Source organism: Syngnathus typhle, linkage group LG8 (genome assembly GCF_033458585.1).
Source record: "Syngnathus typhle isolate RoL2023-S1 ecotype Sweden linkage group LG8, RoL_Styp_1.0, whole genome shotgun sequence".
Taxonomy (NCBI): domain Eukaryota; kingdom Metazoa; phylum Chordata; class Actinopteri; order Syngnathiformes; family Syngnathidae; genus Syngnathus; species Syngnathus typhle.
Genome location: NC_083745.1, coordinates 14,789,106 through 14,804,621, shown reverse-complemented (window position 1 = coordinate 14,804,621; position 15,516 = coordinate 14,789,106). Strand labels below are relative to the sequence as shown.

Here is a 15,516-nt window from a genome sequence, read left to right as displayed (position 1 = left end):
TTTCCTACCGTTTTAGCCTATTTGTCCTATCCAAATCTGTTCAGTCTCCGATTATGATGCGTTTCCCTGTAGCTCTACGCATTATTCAATTTTTTATCAAATCTCCTCAGTTCTGTCAAACCCAGTGCACAATGAAGCTCCTTTCCACTTTACCCCAAGCCCCACGAAGTTTCAGCACGGAGTGCGATTTGGCCGTTGGACATTTCAAGTCCATATCTTTTGCCGCACCTCACCCTCTCAAGATGGTGTTCTTTTGTTGTTGCTTCAGAGTCAACACATCCATCACTCTCGAATGAGTCCATTGTTCAAATGTCCATTTTTTCTTCAACATTGTGAGTTTTCTTCAACATTGTGAGTTCCTCCACTTCTCACTGTCTTTTCTCGTCCCCGAAGATGTCGTCTTTTCTCCGGAGTGTACTTGCCCCTTCCAAGCACAACAACAGTCTTTCTTTGTCCTTGCCAAAGGTCAAAGGTGCCTCAAAGCCAGGCACCGTTTTGTAGACGTCCATGGTTGCAGGCAGAGTCTCGGGATCGAGTTTTCAGGGATCCTGGCACTGAGAGTGACAGACTGGGACATCAAACTTGTAACCAAATGTAGCTGCTGCCATCAATTCGCTAGTAACGTTTGTTTACCAAACTTCAAATTCTCCTAGTAACAGCGATCTCGTCTTTATATTGTAAGTCCTGCAACTCATCCTATTTTCGAGCTACGTTTCGTCTATAGTTCCTATTTAATGAGACAGTACATTATCTTCAGTATCATTATTTAAAATTAACTCAACGAGGTCTGCGTTCCACATCTAGCCCTGATCTATGTCTTGACCTCTCAAACGTTATTACCTGTGTCATGCTTGCTCAAAAATGTGACTTAGAATATGGTGTTGTGAATTTCCAATCTCCCTGATCAAATTGGATCCCGCTTCTTAGCTCTTCTTTCTCATGCTCCTGTTAGCCTGCAATTGTCCAAATTAATAATGTTGTTTTCTTTTAACTGTCTTTCTGTTGAACCTCTAAATCTCTCTTGTTGCTAACCTATCTGCACCAGGAAGGGTCTTAAAGAGAGGACCAACAGATTACTCCCAATATCTCCTCATTATTTATGAGTTAGCCTCCCTTTCCTCACTCGGGTGCATATCTTGTCAGTTGTTAATGGAAACCAGATGTCTCGTGCCAATGAGATCATGGACCAAGGCCCAAACAATCCCGCACGAACCTGACCCGAAACATGACCCGGTCACACTTAGGCTTACTAGTGAGATATACATTGCATGATACCAGAATAGAATTTTACCACAGTATGACACTAAATGTATTAGAAAATCCATATGTCGTAAAGGTTTGTATTATTACTATCTTCCACTATCTGTCCTATTCGCTCCCTCCTTCTGAGGCTTGGCAACGCCCATGCCACACACCTTGACAAACGTTTTGGGAGAACGTGTTCTTTACTACATATGATTCCATCATTTAATTTGACTTTCTTTTCAAAACGCTTCTCAATTTCCCAGTTCACACATCTTCTGCATGTGTTACTGGTTCTCCAGTTTTTCTCCAGTCAATCATCAATCCAAAAGCTATGTTTTTCATTCCAGCATTCAACTTACTCAAAACCACTCTTTCAGCAAAGTCGCTCTACCAATTCTCCATAGCAGTCGCCAACAGCTCCAACCATTCAACCTGTATTTTCCCATCATTCAAGGCAATCATTCATCAATGCTCATTTGCATCTCACACACAGTCTCCAAAAAGGAGTCTCTCCATCACATTGGTCTCAACTCATCCAAGCTCACCACACAACACTCATATACCATTTTCAACTCAAGGTTCCTGATAGAACAATCCACCAATCCCAAAAAAAAACTCAACTCAAAAAACTACTGGCAAATTAATCTGAATTTTTCTTTGCTTTTAGATTTAACGAACTCAATTTCTCAGATTTAGCTCGCATATAGCAGCTTGTATAATTTTATAACACCATCAATCAATTATTCCTATTAAATGTAGCATTGCAATGTCTTAAATTCACAATTTTGCTTCTTCCAATTCCTGAAAGCGTGTTCTGTCGTTTCTTTTTCAAATTTCTCATGAGGGCTCAACACTTAACATGCACTAGTGTGGATCAATTTCTGCTCGCAAACACATTTTTCTCTTTTCCTCTCATTTTTATCTTTCCAAATCGTTTCTGTTCTGCGGTGCAAATTGGATAGACCACAGTCTAACAAGTTTCTTTACACTAAAAGTTTAGCCAATCTTCATCATTTTAACACACATGCACAGCTCTCGCGCGCGTAGGGCAGGTCCCAGCACCAATGATTCGTCACAGGCTGGCCATTTCCTGTGGTCGATCATGAGCTGGTCCCTCCCACGTACACGAGGACAGTACATTCTAATTTTTCATTTATCTTCTAGAAGCAAGTTGCATTTATTTACCACTTGATTTGCAAATTTTAACTTTAGTGTACACACACAATGTGATCTCTGGTCATTTGTCATTGGGCATACAAACAGCATTGTCATACTTCTTGCATGGACAAGAGCTCTAATAATCCAAAAAATGTTCCAATAATCTGACAATGACATGTTTTGCTGTCATATGGACATCTATTCTTTCTTTCTCTGTATTAGCATGAGGGGTCAAAGGAGAGGAAGCTTGTCATGCTGTAAATGTTATATTTTTTATGTTAAATTTTTCCTCTGCCTCTTCCTCTGCCCCTTGACTGGCACCGCTTTTTTTTCTTTTCTTCTAAAACACTCTATTGACCAGTGTCCACGTTTCCCACAGTTCCAACAGTTGTCAGAATCTGATGGGGGTTTTGAATTATATGGTGGCCTTCGGCCTTGTTGGTCTCTCTCTCTTCCTCTCCCCTTTGGGAACTTTGGGAGAAGATCGTTGTATCTTCATTTAGATCATTATCATCATCTAGATGAAATACATCAGAACATTTGCCTTTTTGGATAACTTTTTCAGCATGCCTGTCCCACTGCATAGTTGTTGTATACAAGTTTTGCACACGAGCGGAATGCCTCTCTTGCTCTCCTGCTTGAGCTGCGGCTGGAGCCGTGGCCGGGACAGTGCGCCTGCGCACTGTGGCCTCATTGTCTTCCGGCCTGACAAACATGGTCGCAGCACTTTTCAACTTTCTGTCTTTTGTCTTTTGGATTTATTCTCTTCTCTCTTGTGAAGCTTTCAACCACAGTCTAGCACAATTCAACTCTCTCTCTTTTCTTTTTCCACTTCAGCATGTATTACATACAATCAAGAAATCTACTCGCCATGAACTCATCTCCATCAAGAGCTAGGGATCTACTGTTTTTATTTCCCATCTTAATTTGGTATTTTAGGTTTATACAATTATTATTATTATTATTATTATTATTATTTATTTATTTATTTTTTCTTTGAGGATCCTCAATGCAAGATTAAATTGACCTTTGAACAATTACTAGCCTGTATTATTTTCGTGGATCAATGCTAGAACTGCTATTTAGTCAATTTATCCTACCAGTCACTCTCAATCACACAAACTCCAGCGCTTTTTTATTTTTATTCTTAGGCCTATCCAGGATGGGTGTAAAACCCTTCCAAACAGCTTGGAAAAAACGGACAAAAAAATGAATCTTCAATTAAGAAAAAAAACTTTTTTCTTAGCCCGTTCTTTCCACTGGGACTAGAATCCCAGCTGTTTCTTAGCTTGGAAAAACCAAAGCTGTATCTCATAGCTCGGACGAACCAAAGCTGAATCTCATAGCTCGGACGAACCAAAGCTGAATCTCATAGCTCGGACAAACCAAAGCTGAATCTCATAGCTCGGACGAACCAAAGCTGAATCTCATAGCTCGGACAAACCAAAGCTGAATCTCATAGCTCGGACAAACCAAAGCTGAAATCTCGTGCACCTTTTTAACTTTTTACGCGTCTTACAACAACACAATCACACAACTTTAGGGCTTTAACTCACTTGACCCCTGGTTCGTTGCATTTCCGGGTCCCGTCAACCACCTCTGTCAGACGAAGGCAGACTTAAGATGCTGGCCCAGCGAAGAAGTTCTCTTCCCAGGACTTTCTTTTCCAGGTCCTCCTAATGGACGCTGGCTTGTCGACAATGCAGCACGTCTTCCTCCGTCAGTCAGATGGTGGGTATGAGGGTCCCGGGTTTCGGCACCAAAATGTTAGAGTGGTGCTCACTCTAACTTATTTTGCAAGAACCACTTGGAGACAAGTTAGTCGTTTTGGGCACCTGCAGGCGGAGAGTCCATTCGTCACTGTGCGTACAACAATGATCGAATGACGTCTGACTCTCGCTTCCCACAAGACCATCTTTATTAGGAGAAAAAGGGTGGGGGTGACAGTGGACTGAATAGACAAGTAAAAAAGGCCCTTGACCTCTAGATTAGCAGGGCAGGGGATGTTTTACGACATTGTGTAGGATGGAACAAGCTAGGTTATTTATTACTGGTTACACACCAACATAAGCATAAAACTAATCTACCAAGGTTATTCATTACTGGTTACATACATTCCAACATAATCATATGATCAAGATAGTTTTGGAAAACCCTGACAGAGGTGAAACCTGAAAGTAAAGTTTATTAAAAAAAATTACCAAGGCGAAGCAAAACTATTTTCATCTCATAAAAACTTTCAACACATTGTTTTATTTTTCAAGTTTTAAGCTTAGCACGTTTATTTTCAGATTCAAGGGGTTTTTTTCCAAGTACAAGTTTTGTTTTTTCAAGTACAAAACGTTTGACACCAATCTACCTCCATCATCGACATCTTACTCTTGGCCAGGTGTCAGTGGACGACTTTACAGAACTCACTGAGGACATCCAAGATCAGCTCACTTGCCATCAGCGACAATCTCGTCAGAAGGGTCCCGGGGCGGCTCGTGAGCTTTGAGGGGACGCGTGGGGTCCACAGGGGTCCCCTGGTAGACCATTTTGTTCTCGATGCCACGCCGGATAATCCTCTGCTGCGCTCGCTGCCTGGCGTTGCCAGCGCGGCAGTAGCACCTGCACACACGCACAGTGCGAGGATCTTCCTGCAGCGCGTCTGATGCCGACCATTCATCCCGACGGGCCGGACAACTCACCAGGAAGCAAAAGTGGCGAGCAAGAAGCCTCCCGCGCCTACATCGAACGACCGCTTCACGTGACCTGCGCACACACCGTGGACACATTCACACTTGGAACTTCAGCAGCGGCGTGCGTGGGTGCGTGCGTGCTCACTAACTGGTGGCCAAAAAGTGCAGCAGGCCGACGGCCGATGAGGCAATGGCGCCGTGAAGGACCGCCTCCCGGGCGCAGGGCGTCTTCTGCACGTCCAAGATGCCCAGCAGACGGTAGCCCTGCGAACACAACCGCCCCCATAAAAAATGGCATGAATACGATGACTTCTTGCCCGGTGGCAAAATGCTTTTTCGTAAGATACTTTTGGCAGTAATCCCTCATTTATCGCGGTTAATTGGTTCCACGGCTACCCACGATAGGTGAAAATCTGCGTAGAGAACATACATTATAACAATATTCACACAAGGATTTTATGAACTTTTACCGTTTTTTTCCCATGTATAATGCGCAACATTTAACTAATTTATTGTCCTAAAATCTGGGGTGCGCATTATACATGGGTACAATTTTTTAATTTTTTTTAAAATTTTTTTTTTTTTTTTAAGAAAATCATGGTACAACAATTTTTTGAAGAAAATCTTGTCACGGATGGGGTGTGGAAAGGAGCAGGGCGACCAAGTGCAGCTTGGACCAGGGTTCATTGGAGGAACTCAAAACACAGACTTGGTAAACTAACATAACTCTCTAACAAAACCAACAACAGGACTGACCGACAAAGACGTGGAACAAAAAGACAGGGTGGCATTACCAAAGACAGGAACAGAAACCTGTGTTATTGTCAAATATTGTTTGTTTTTTAATCTCCATCGCGGACTGGACGTCATACGGAGGCAGTATCACTGCGCATGCGCACTATGGATCCGATGCGAATAGTCCTCTTCTCTTCTTGACTGGCAATGAATGTGATAGTTTAATACAATCAGCAAATAAAATGCATATTACAGGTAATATTTTATTTCACAACACTTTGCCTTGTTCCTTTCGTCTCTGCTGTTCACTTCAAGCACGCTCCATACGAACGCAATGCTCTCGTATCAGACGCTTGCTCGATTACCTGCTCGTTTGCTGTCACAATGTACCCTACACAAATCCGAAACATTTGTTGCGGCTCCGAGTCACGACGAGGGGCAAGTTTTGGTTTCCAAGGGTGTTTTTATTCCTCTTCAACATCTCTCCCATACAGAGCCGCCTTTTTCACATGTCCGCACGTCACTTTCCTCTCTCTGGTGCCTTTACGGGCAGTCGGAGAAATCAACGCCAACAAAAGAAATACATCCAGCCTAGTTAAGACCATACCAAATACTATAAAAATGGGACCCATTGCCTCCCTGCTTGGCACTCAGCATTAAGGGTTGGAATTGGGAGGTTAGATCACCAAATGATTCCCGAGCGCGGCGCCGCTGCTGCTCACTGCTCCCCTCTCCCCCAGGGGATGGATCAAAAATCACACGGAGATGGGTCAAATGCAGAGGACAAATTTCACCACACCCAGATGCGTGTGACGATCATTGGGACTAAAAAAATAAATAAAAAATTGGGGTGCGTATTATACATGGGTACAGGCTTTTTTCCAGCATCGACATGCAATTTTTAGGGTGCGTATTATACATGGGGGCGCATTATACATGGAAAAAAACGGTATTTCATTTTTAAACACTTATGTACTTCTAAACGTTTTTTTTTTGTATTTTTAAACACTTTTTAAAAATTTAAAAGTCAAAGTCTTATTCATTTAAATAAATAAGAAAATAAAAAAGTAAATATATTGCAATATATCCACACAAGACTTTTAACTTTTATTGTAGTTTTAAACACTTTGTTTATTAAACTTTTTTTTTTGCATTTTTAGACACTTTTGCAAGCATTTTAAAGTCAAGGAACATTCTTGTTTACTATTTAGTAAACACTTTTGTGAACATTTTAAAGACAAGCTGACATTCAGAGACATCCTTATTTTAACTAACTACTTAAACACTTTTGTAAACATTTTCACTAAAGTCTCTAAGTAAAAAAAACTTCCGTGATGAAGCGCAAGTCTTATATGTTGACACAGACAGTGCGGTCGGCTGAGCTGAATTGTAGTTATAACTGCTAAGCCAATCAGCTGCAAGGACACAGCTCAACATGTTCCCATTGGCCATTGGTGTCATATGGTCAGACAAAGCCACGTGCTCCAAGTGACGCCCGATGTCGCTGATGGTGGAGGGGTCCACTGGCCTGTCTTGTTGCCTGTCTTGTGTGGTTCATTCCTGCATATGATGATGTGAATGTGTGTGTTCCATCAGCACACAGGGCGTCTGATGCGTCAGTGCAGTAGTGTTGGAGTAGTAGTGCCTGTAGTTTGTGCATGCTGCCTCTGGTTGCCACTTTTCTGCTTTCAGCTACCGGCACCGGCTAGCCCTCTGCTTCCGGGGGTGAAAAGAGGAGCCGAGTGTATAAGCCTCCTCAGCCGGTACGCAGCCTCTCCATTGCCAAGACTTGCACACGCCTCCTCGTGGCCACACACGGCAACTGTGTAACACAGGCTAAGTTGTGCAGGATCTCGGAGCAGCAGTGGGTCCCAGAGATGTGGCATCTAGGCCCACCGGTGTGTGGACACACCCTATTGCCCATCAACCAGTGTCCCGGCTGTGGGTAAACAGCTCCAGCTATGGGTAAATAGTGAAGACCTCAACGGTGGACTAGGCGGAGGATGATGGCTGACCTAAGGGGTGGCGTCACAACGGCTGGGAAGGCAGATGAAGGCTGCAGCAGAAAAGGGTCACCAGTATTCTTGGTCTCCTTGCCACTGGACTCTGACCCCGATCTGTCAAGGACAGTGTGGTGACTGTCTGTGCACCAGTCTCCCTACTTTAAAAAGAGTCACGCACAGGCGTCTTTTTCATGTAATCCACTTTACATCCCGGATTAAAATCCTGTGGCGACCAGTAAGTGGCAACGGGGGCAGGATTGTTAAATCTGGAAGCCCCTAGTCACAAGCTGGCACATCAGGCGGTGGATGTTAGATGATCGTTGGGCTCTTGGACCGAGGCAGAAAGAGCTCTTTGGTAGCTGCATTCACGACTGAGCAGCCCTTTTTAGGATCCACTCTGCTCCACTCTGTGCTAATGGGACGTCAAACGCTGCGTGTTCGCTTCTCTTCGGGGGTGGGGGTGGGGGGTTAATGGGCCGTCAAACGCTTCGTGTTCGCTTCTCTTCCGGGGGGGTTGCAGCCATTTCTGGGGACTGGCTTGATTTCATTTGTGTGACGGGCTCCATCTAGTGTTGAAACTGAGAAGTGCAACAGAGTTGAGCTCAAGCTTCTTATGTTGAAAAACATATTCAATTATGTTTTCAGAATTTGCTGCGGGCCAATAAAACTGCGGCCCGCGGTCCGTAGTTTGGACACCCCTGATCTAGAGGCACTGCAGACATGATTTTTACAGCACGCCACCTCCAGGAGAAATGCCGTGAGCATAAACAGCCTTTGTTCATACCTTTCATAGACCTGACAAAAGCCTTTGACACGGTGGATCGCCAGGCCCTATGGAGCATCCTTCTGAGGTATGGTTGCCCGGACAAATACGTCAGAATACTGCGTTTATTACCGTTTTTTTCCGTGTATAGTGCGCAAAATTTAACTAATTTATTGTGCTAAAATCTGGGGTGCGCATTATACATGGGTACAAAATAATTTTTATTTATTTTTTATTTTTTTTTAAGTCCCAATGATCGTCACACACACAGGGAGGCAATGGGTCCCATTTTTATAGTCTTTGGTATGGTCTTAACTAGGCTGGATGTAATTTTTTTTGTTGGCGTTGATTTCTCCGACTGCCCGTAAACGCACCACCGCGCTCCGTGCGCGCACAGGACAGCAAACGAGCAGGTGATCGAGCAAGCGTCTGATACGAGAGCATTGCGGTCGCATGGAGCGTGTTTGAAGTGAACAGCAGAGAAGAAAGGAACAAGGCAAAGTGTTGTGAAATAAAATGCACAGAACGGATGCGCAAGACACGTCAGCTATATAAAGAGAGAGAGTTGTTTTCTTCCTATTAGTTTCAATTCACAGTTTAATTAGCAGTTTAGCAAATCAGCAAATAACAAAATGCGTATTACATACAGGTAATATTTTATTTCACAACACTTTGCCTTGTTCCTTTGGTCTCTGCTGTTCATCCTAAAACACAAAGGCGCTCTTTAAGCAATGCGACAGTGAGCGCCCGGCGCGCTGCGGTTGCGCGACCGCACCAAATTAAGCTCCCTGCGCAGTGCGCACTGAGGTCCACTTAAATTTTAGAAAGTACATCAGGACTTTAAAAATATCTTCTAAATTTCAGCGACGGCTCTGTCACAATAATCGACCAGCGCGGTGCAGTTGGGCGGTCGGCGGCGCGCTACGGTTGAGCGTTCTCTCTCGCGCTCTCTCTCTCTCGCTCTCGCACACACGCGCACACACGCACACGCGCACACACGCAAACCGGATATCATACGGAGGCCGCCATTACAGATGCGCAGAACGGATGCGCAAGACACGTCAGCTATACATATAAAGAGCGAGAGTTCAGTTCTCTACCTAAATCCGTATTACAGGTAATATTTTATTTCACAACACTTTGCCTTGTTCCTTTCGTCTCTGCTGTTCACTTCAAACACGCTCCATGCGACCACAATGCTCTCGTATCAGACGCTTGCTCGATCACCTGCTCGTTTGCTGTCCCGTGCGCGCACGGAGCGCGGTGGTGCGTTTACGGGCAGTCGGAGAAATCAACGCCAACAAAAAAAATTACATCCAGCCTAGTTAAGACCATACCAAAGACTATAAAAATGGGACCCATTGCCTCCCTGCGTGTGTGACGATCATTGGGACTTAAAAAAAAAAAAAAAAAAAGAAAAAAAAAATCATAAAAATTGGGTGCGTATTATACATGGGTACAGGCTTTTTTCCAGCATCAGCATGCCATTTTTAGGGTGCGTATTATACATGGGGGCGCACTATACACGGAAAAAAACGGTATATGACGGAATGACAGCCACAGTGCTCAACAACAGCTCCTTGAGTGAGCCTTTCACTGTAGAGACAGGGGTCAAACAGGGATGCATTATTGAACCCACCCTGTTCTCTGTCTTCATTGCCGCCATACTCCACCTCATCAACAAAGAACTACCACACGGAATCCCAATATGGTACAGAACTGATGGCAGGCTCTTCAACCTTAACAGGTTCAAAGCCAAAACTAAGATCAGAACCACCACCGTCGTGGAGCTCCAGTATGCAGACGATAATGCCATTGCAGCACACTCTGCAGAAGACCTCCAGGGCATCCTGAACTCCTTCGCTAAGGCATACAGAGCCCTGGATCTGACCGTGAACATCAAGAAGACCCAGGTGCTACAACAACCCCCACCCAACCAGCCATCTACTCCGTCCATCATAAATGTGGACAACACTGCACTTGAATATGTTCACCACTTCCCCTACCTCGGCTGCCTTCTCTCCTCCAAAGCGTCAATTGACTCGGAGGTGAAACATCGCCTGAGCTGTGCCAGTGGAGCGTATGCCAGACTCCGGAAAAGAGTCTTTGAAGACAGAGACCTCCGGGTTGACACCAAGCTCCTGGTTTACAAAGCTGTGGTTCTCCCCACCTTACTTTATGGGGCAGAATCATGGACAACCTACAGCAGGCACCTAAGAGCTCTTGAACAACACCACCAGAGAACCTTGGGGAAAATACTCAGGATCAAATGGGAGGACAGACGCACAAATATCAGCGTTCTGGAGGAAGCCAGGATACCGAGCATCACCACCTTAATAATGCAGCACCAACTCCAATGGACAGGACATCTCATCCGCATGGCTGACACCCGCCTCCCCAAACTGACGTTATACCCCCAGCTGGAGAGACATCCGCGAGCCCCGGGCGGGCAAAAGAAACGTTTTAAGGACAACCTCAAGACCAATCTCAAGAAATTCCAAATAACATCTCAGGACTGGGAGCGCATCGCCTTGAACAGGAACTGCTGGAGGGCAGCGGTGCAAGAAGGTGCAGCACATCACGAAAAGGAACTCCGCCATGTCGCAGAAACCAAACGACAACTCCGGAAGGAAAGACAAAAACAGGCTCCAGCACGACCACAACCCACCACCACTTTCCCCTGCCCACACTCCACAAAAATATGTGGATCCCGGATCGGCTTCTATGCCCACTTGCGGACCCACAAGTAGACGACCCTGAGAAGAAGACAGTCATACTCGTCCCGAGTGACCGCCGATGATGGTGTGAATGAGACATAAAAAAAAAATCTGCGATGCACCGACTATTCGCAATATTTGTCTTGAAAAAAATCTGCGATAGACTTTGTTGGACTGACTTAAACATAATACATGTACAGTACATTGTCAATAGGATTGGCATGTTCCATTTCACTCAATTCCAGGTTTTTCTGTATCGTTCGCAAATAAGTCACACCCTTCTCCTCAAATCTAGTCACTTTGCTACAAAGTAGGGTGGGCTGGCCAGTCTACACCGAGTAATTACAAGAAATGCTGAAACGAAAATGCACGTTCACGGAGGAGTTAAAAGGAAAAATTCCTGTGCTTTCGCCATGGTCGTAATCCTTCTGAAACCGAGTGCTTGACATGCAAGGCAGGTGCATACATACAGTGCCTTGCGAAAGTATTCGGCCCCCTTGAACCTTTCAACATTTCAGGAAACATAAAGATATAAAAGTTTAATTTTTTGTCAAGAATCAACAACAAGTGGGACACAATCGTGAAGTGGAACAAAATTTATTGGATAATTTAAAACAATTTTAACGAATAAAAAACTGAAAAGTGGGGCGTGCAATATTATTCGGCCCCCTCGCGCTAATACTTTGTAGGCCCACCTTTTGCTGCAATTACAGCTGCAAGTCGCTTGGGGTATGTCTCTATCAGTTTTGCACATCGAGAGACTGGAATTCTTGCCCATTCTTCCTTGCAAAACAGCTCGAGCTCAGTGAGGTTGGATGGAGAGCGTTTGTGAACAGCAGTCTTCAGCTCTTTCCACAGATTCTCGATTGGATTCAGGCAGAGGCGTAGCCAAGCCGGGGCGAGCTGGGGCGGCGCCCCGGTTCGGACTCCGTGCGCCCCGGTTGAAAAAAATCAAGCTTTTTCGATTCTTCATTTTCATGCCGTTTTTTTCTTTCGGTCCTGCGCGAATGTGCTTGCGCTATTCTATGTGCGCGATGTTATCCACCGTTTTCCTCCCCGACCCGGATGTTGTTTTAGCGATCAGCGAACGGCGTGGGTGATGTTAGATTTTTTTTCCTGTGGGCGTGCGCCCCTACTGGAAAAATTCCTGGCTACGCCTCTGGATTCAGGTCTGGACTTTGACTTGGCCATTCTAACACCTGGATACGTCTATTTGTGAACCATTCCATTGTAGATTTGGCTTTATGTTTTGGATCATTCTCCTGTTGGAAGATACATCTCCATCCCAGTCTCAGGTCTTTTGCAGACTCCAACAGGTTTTCTTCCAGAATGGTCCTGTATTTGGCTCCATCCATCTTCCCATCAATTTTAGCCATCTTCCCTGTCCCTGCTGAAGAAAAGCAGGCCCAAACCATGATGTTGCCACCACCATGTTTGACAGTGGGGATGGTGTGTTCAGGGTGATGAGCTATGTTGCTATTACGCCAAACATATCGTTTTGCACTGTGGCCAAAAAGTTCGATTTTGGTTTCATCTGACCAGAGCACCTTCTTCCACATGTTTGGTGTGTCTCCCAGGTGGCTTGTGGCAAACTTTAAACGAGACTCTTTATGGATATCTTTGAGAAATGGCTTTCTTCTTGGCACTCTTCTATAAAGGCTAGATTTGTGCAGTGCACGACTTATTGTTGTCCTATGGACAGATTCTCCCACCTCAGCTGTAGTTATCTGCAGTTCATCCAGAGTGATCATGGGCCTCTTGGCTGCATCTCTGATCAGTCTTCTCCTTGTTTGAGATGAAAGTTTGGAGGGACGGCCGGGTCTTGGTAGATTTGCAGTGGTCTGATACTCCTTCCATTTCAATATAATTCAACAACATGAAGGCCCTCCAGCGCGTAGTGAACACGGCTGGTAAGATTATTGGTGCTTCACTCCCCTCCTTGAAAGACATTTACACCTCCCATCTCACCCGCAAGGCGACCACGATTGTGAGTGATGTGAGTCCCACTTGTTGTTGATTCTTGACAAAAAATTAAATTTTTATATCTTTATGTTTGAAGCCTGAAATGTGGCGGAATGTTGAAAGGTTCAAGGGGGCCGAATACTTTCGCAAGGCACTGTATGTGTCTGTGATTGTGAGCTTCGGGAGGACAGCAACCCACTTCACTCCGGTGAACATCCAGGGATCGGACATTGAGGTAGTGGAGAACTACAAATTCCTGGGTGTTCGTCTTACCAACAAACTGGACTGAGCACACCCACGCCCTGTACAAGAAGGGCCAGAGTCGCATCCACCTGCTGAGAAGACTGAGGTCCTTCAGTGTGTGTGCAGGGCTCTCCTCAAGACCTTCTATGACTCTGTGGTGGCCTCAGCCATCCTCTACGCCACAGGTGTCAAACTCAAGGCCCGGGCACCAGATATGGCCCGCCGCATCATTTTATATGGCCCGCGAAGACAAATTGTGCATCAAATTCGTGTCATTACTAGAATTGCAAATCGTCTTCAATTTTAATAATTCCTTATGTTTTTTTTTAAAATATTTTACCAGTTTTTACTCCTCTGATTTGAAAACTAGTTATTTGACAGTTTATTTTGTAGCTTTTACTGTATATAAGGAGGTGCTCATACATTTATTTGGGTTGACAGTCATAATGGCCCTCCGAAAGAAGCTACGACTACAATGCAGCCCGCGAAAAAAAATTGTTTGACACCCCTGCTACACGCTGTGGTCTCCTGGGGTGGGGGCAGTACGGACCGGGACAGGGGGAGACTGAATAAGATGGTCAGGAGAGCGAGCTCTGTCCTGGGCTGTCCCCTGGACTCCATTGAGGTTGTGTATGAGAGGAGGACGTTAATTAAGCTGAAGTCCATCATGGACACTTTAACACTTGTATTCTTGCACTCGTATGCGCTGCTGTGACAAGTAAATTTGCCCGCTGTGGGATGAATAAAGTTTTATCATCATCATCAATTCCATGGATTATAACACATGCCCATGAAATGCCAACAAAACACCATTTGCGCATGCACTATAGGTTGTTGACATGCAGTATTTACCCTTCAATTGTCATAATGCGGCACCCTGGCTCGGTTAATTGTATGTATTCAATCATAGGCACAACAATTCCTTGGATTTATCACACGTGCAGCTCAAATGCCAACAAATCGCCGTTCATGCATGAACTATAGGTTGTTTGCATGTGATATTTCCCTTCAATTGTGAAGATTCGGACAAAGACCTTTTGTCTCACTCCACGAGCGCCATCGTTGTGCTAATGATGTGGATGACGGAGCAGGTTCTGTCACTAATGATATGATAGCGGGTTCTGGCTTCATGATTGGCAAGTGTAATAATGCCAGAAGTATTTTACGATAAACAAAATCGTTGCCTACTAAGTAATTGGAAACCGTGTGCCTAATTTGAAATCATACCTCTTCTTTGAAACTATACCCTTCGTCATTCAAACCCTAGTTTGAAAGCCTCTACGACGTAGAGTCTACGTTCAAACCCCAATTTAAAAGCTTAACCTAACTTCGAAGCCCCATCCCTAGTTTTGAAGGCTGCCTTCAAAACCCAAACCTCTTGAACCCTTGTTTTAAACACGAGCCCTCTTTCGAAACCCTAGCCCGAATTGTAAACACCACCTTGGAACCCAAGCTCGGAACCCCATCCCTAAATTGAACAATTAAATGATTGCTATTGCTGTGTGTGTGGTTTTGTTGTTGTTGTTTTTTGTCATACATACATACACACACACATTCCCGCACGCAGAATCAAACTCGCGGTGTCGGCACACAAGCCAGGCACCATCAGCGACTCCCATTATTGCTGCTCTTCGGCTAGTCGTCTCAGGAGCGCTAGTGCTCAGTGTTAGGAGCATTCTAGGATGGCAGGACTGACCCTTTGGTTGCTCGTCGCTTGTTCGTCTTGTGGCATTTCAGCTCATATGCGTTGCTCCCTGTTTGACAGACCTTTTAAACTGGAACGTTGCGCAGAAAACGAGAAGAAAAACAATCCCTAGATGGAGTTGACTTTTTCGGTCCGATCATTTTTCAAGTCCGACTTGGAACAATTGAAAGCACCTCTTAGTTCCGCTGTACTCCACGAGTTTGTTTCTTTTTCAACGCTCTTTTGATTTATGAAAAATATAATTTCTATTGAAGGAATGGGTTCGAAATACAAAAAGTCCTGCCTAGCTACAAAAACAGATATG

General features: G+C 44.7%; 1 protein-coding gene across 1 annotated transcript; it reads right to left on the bottom strand.

Moving 5' to 3' along the window:
* Window positions 1–4,221: 4,221 nt before the first annotated feature.
* Window positions 4,222–15,374, bottom strand: LOC133158308 (cytochrome c oxidase assembly protein COX20, mitochondrial). The gene is made up of 4 exons (XM_061285413.1): window positions 15,204–15,374; window positions 5,234–5,348; window positions 5,094–5,157; window positions 4,222–5,013 (listed from the first exon to the last, which is right to left on the bottom strand). The coding sequence occupies exons 1-4, from the start codon at window positions 15,237–15,239 to the stop codon at window positions 4,842–4,844; spliced, it is 387 nt and encodes a 128-aa protein (XP_061141397.1). The 5' UTR covers window positions 15,240–15,374; the 3' UTR covers window positions 4,222–4,841.
* Between the last annotated feature and the right edge of the window lie 142 nt (window positions 15,375–15,516).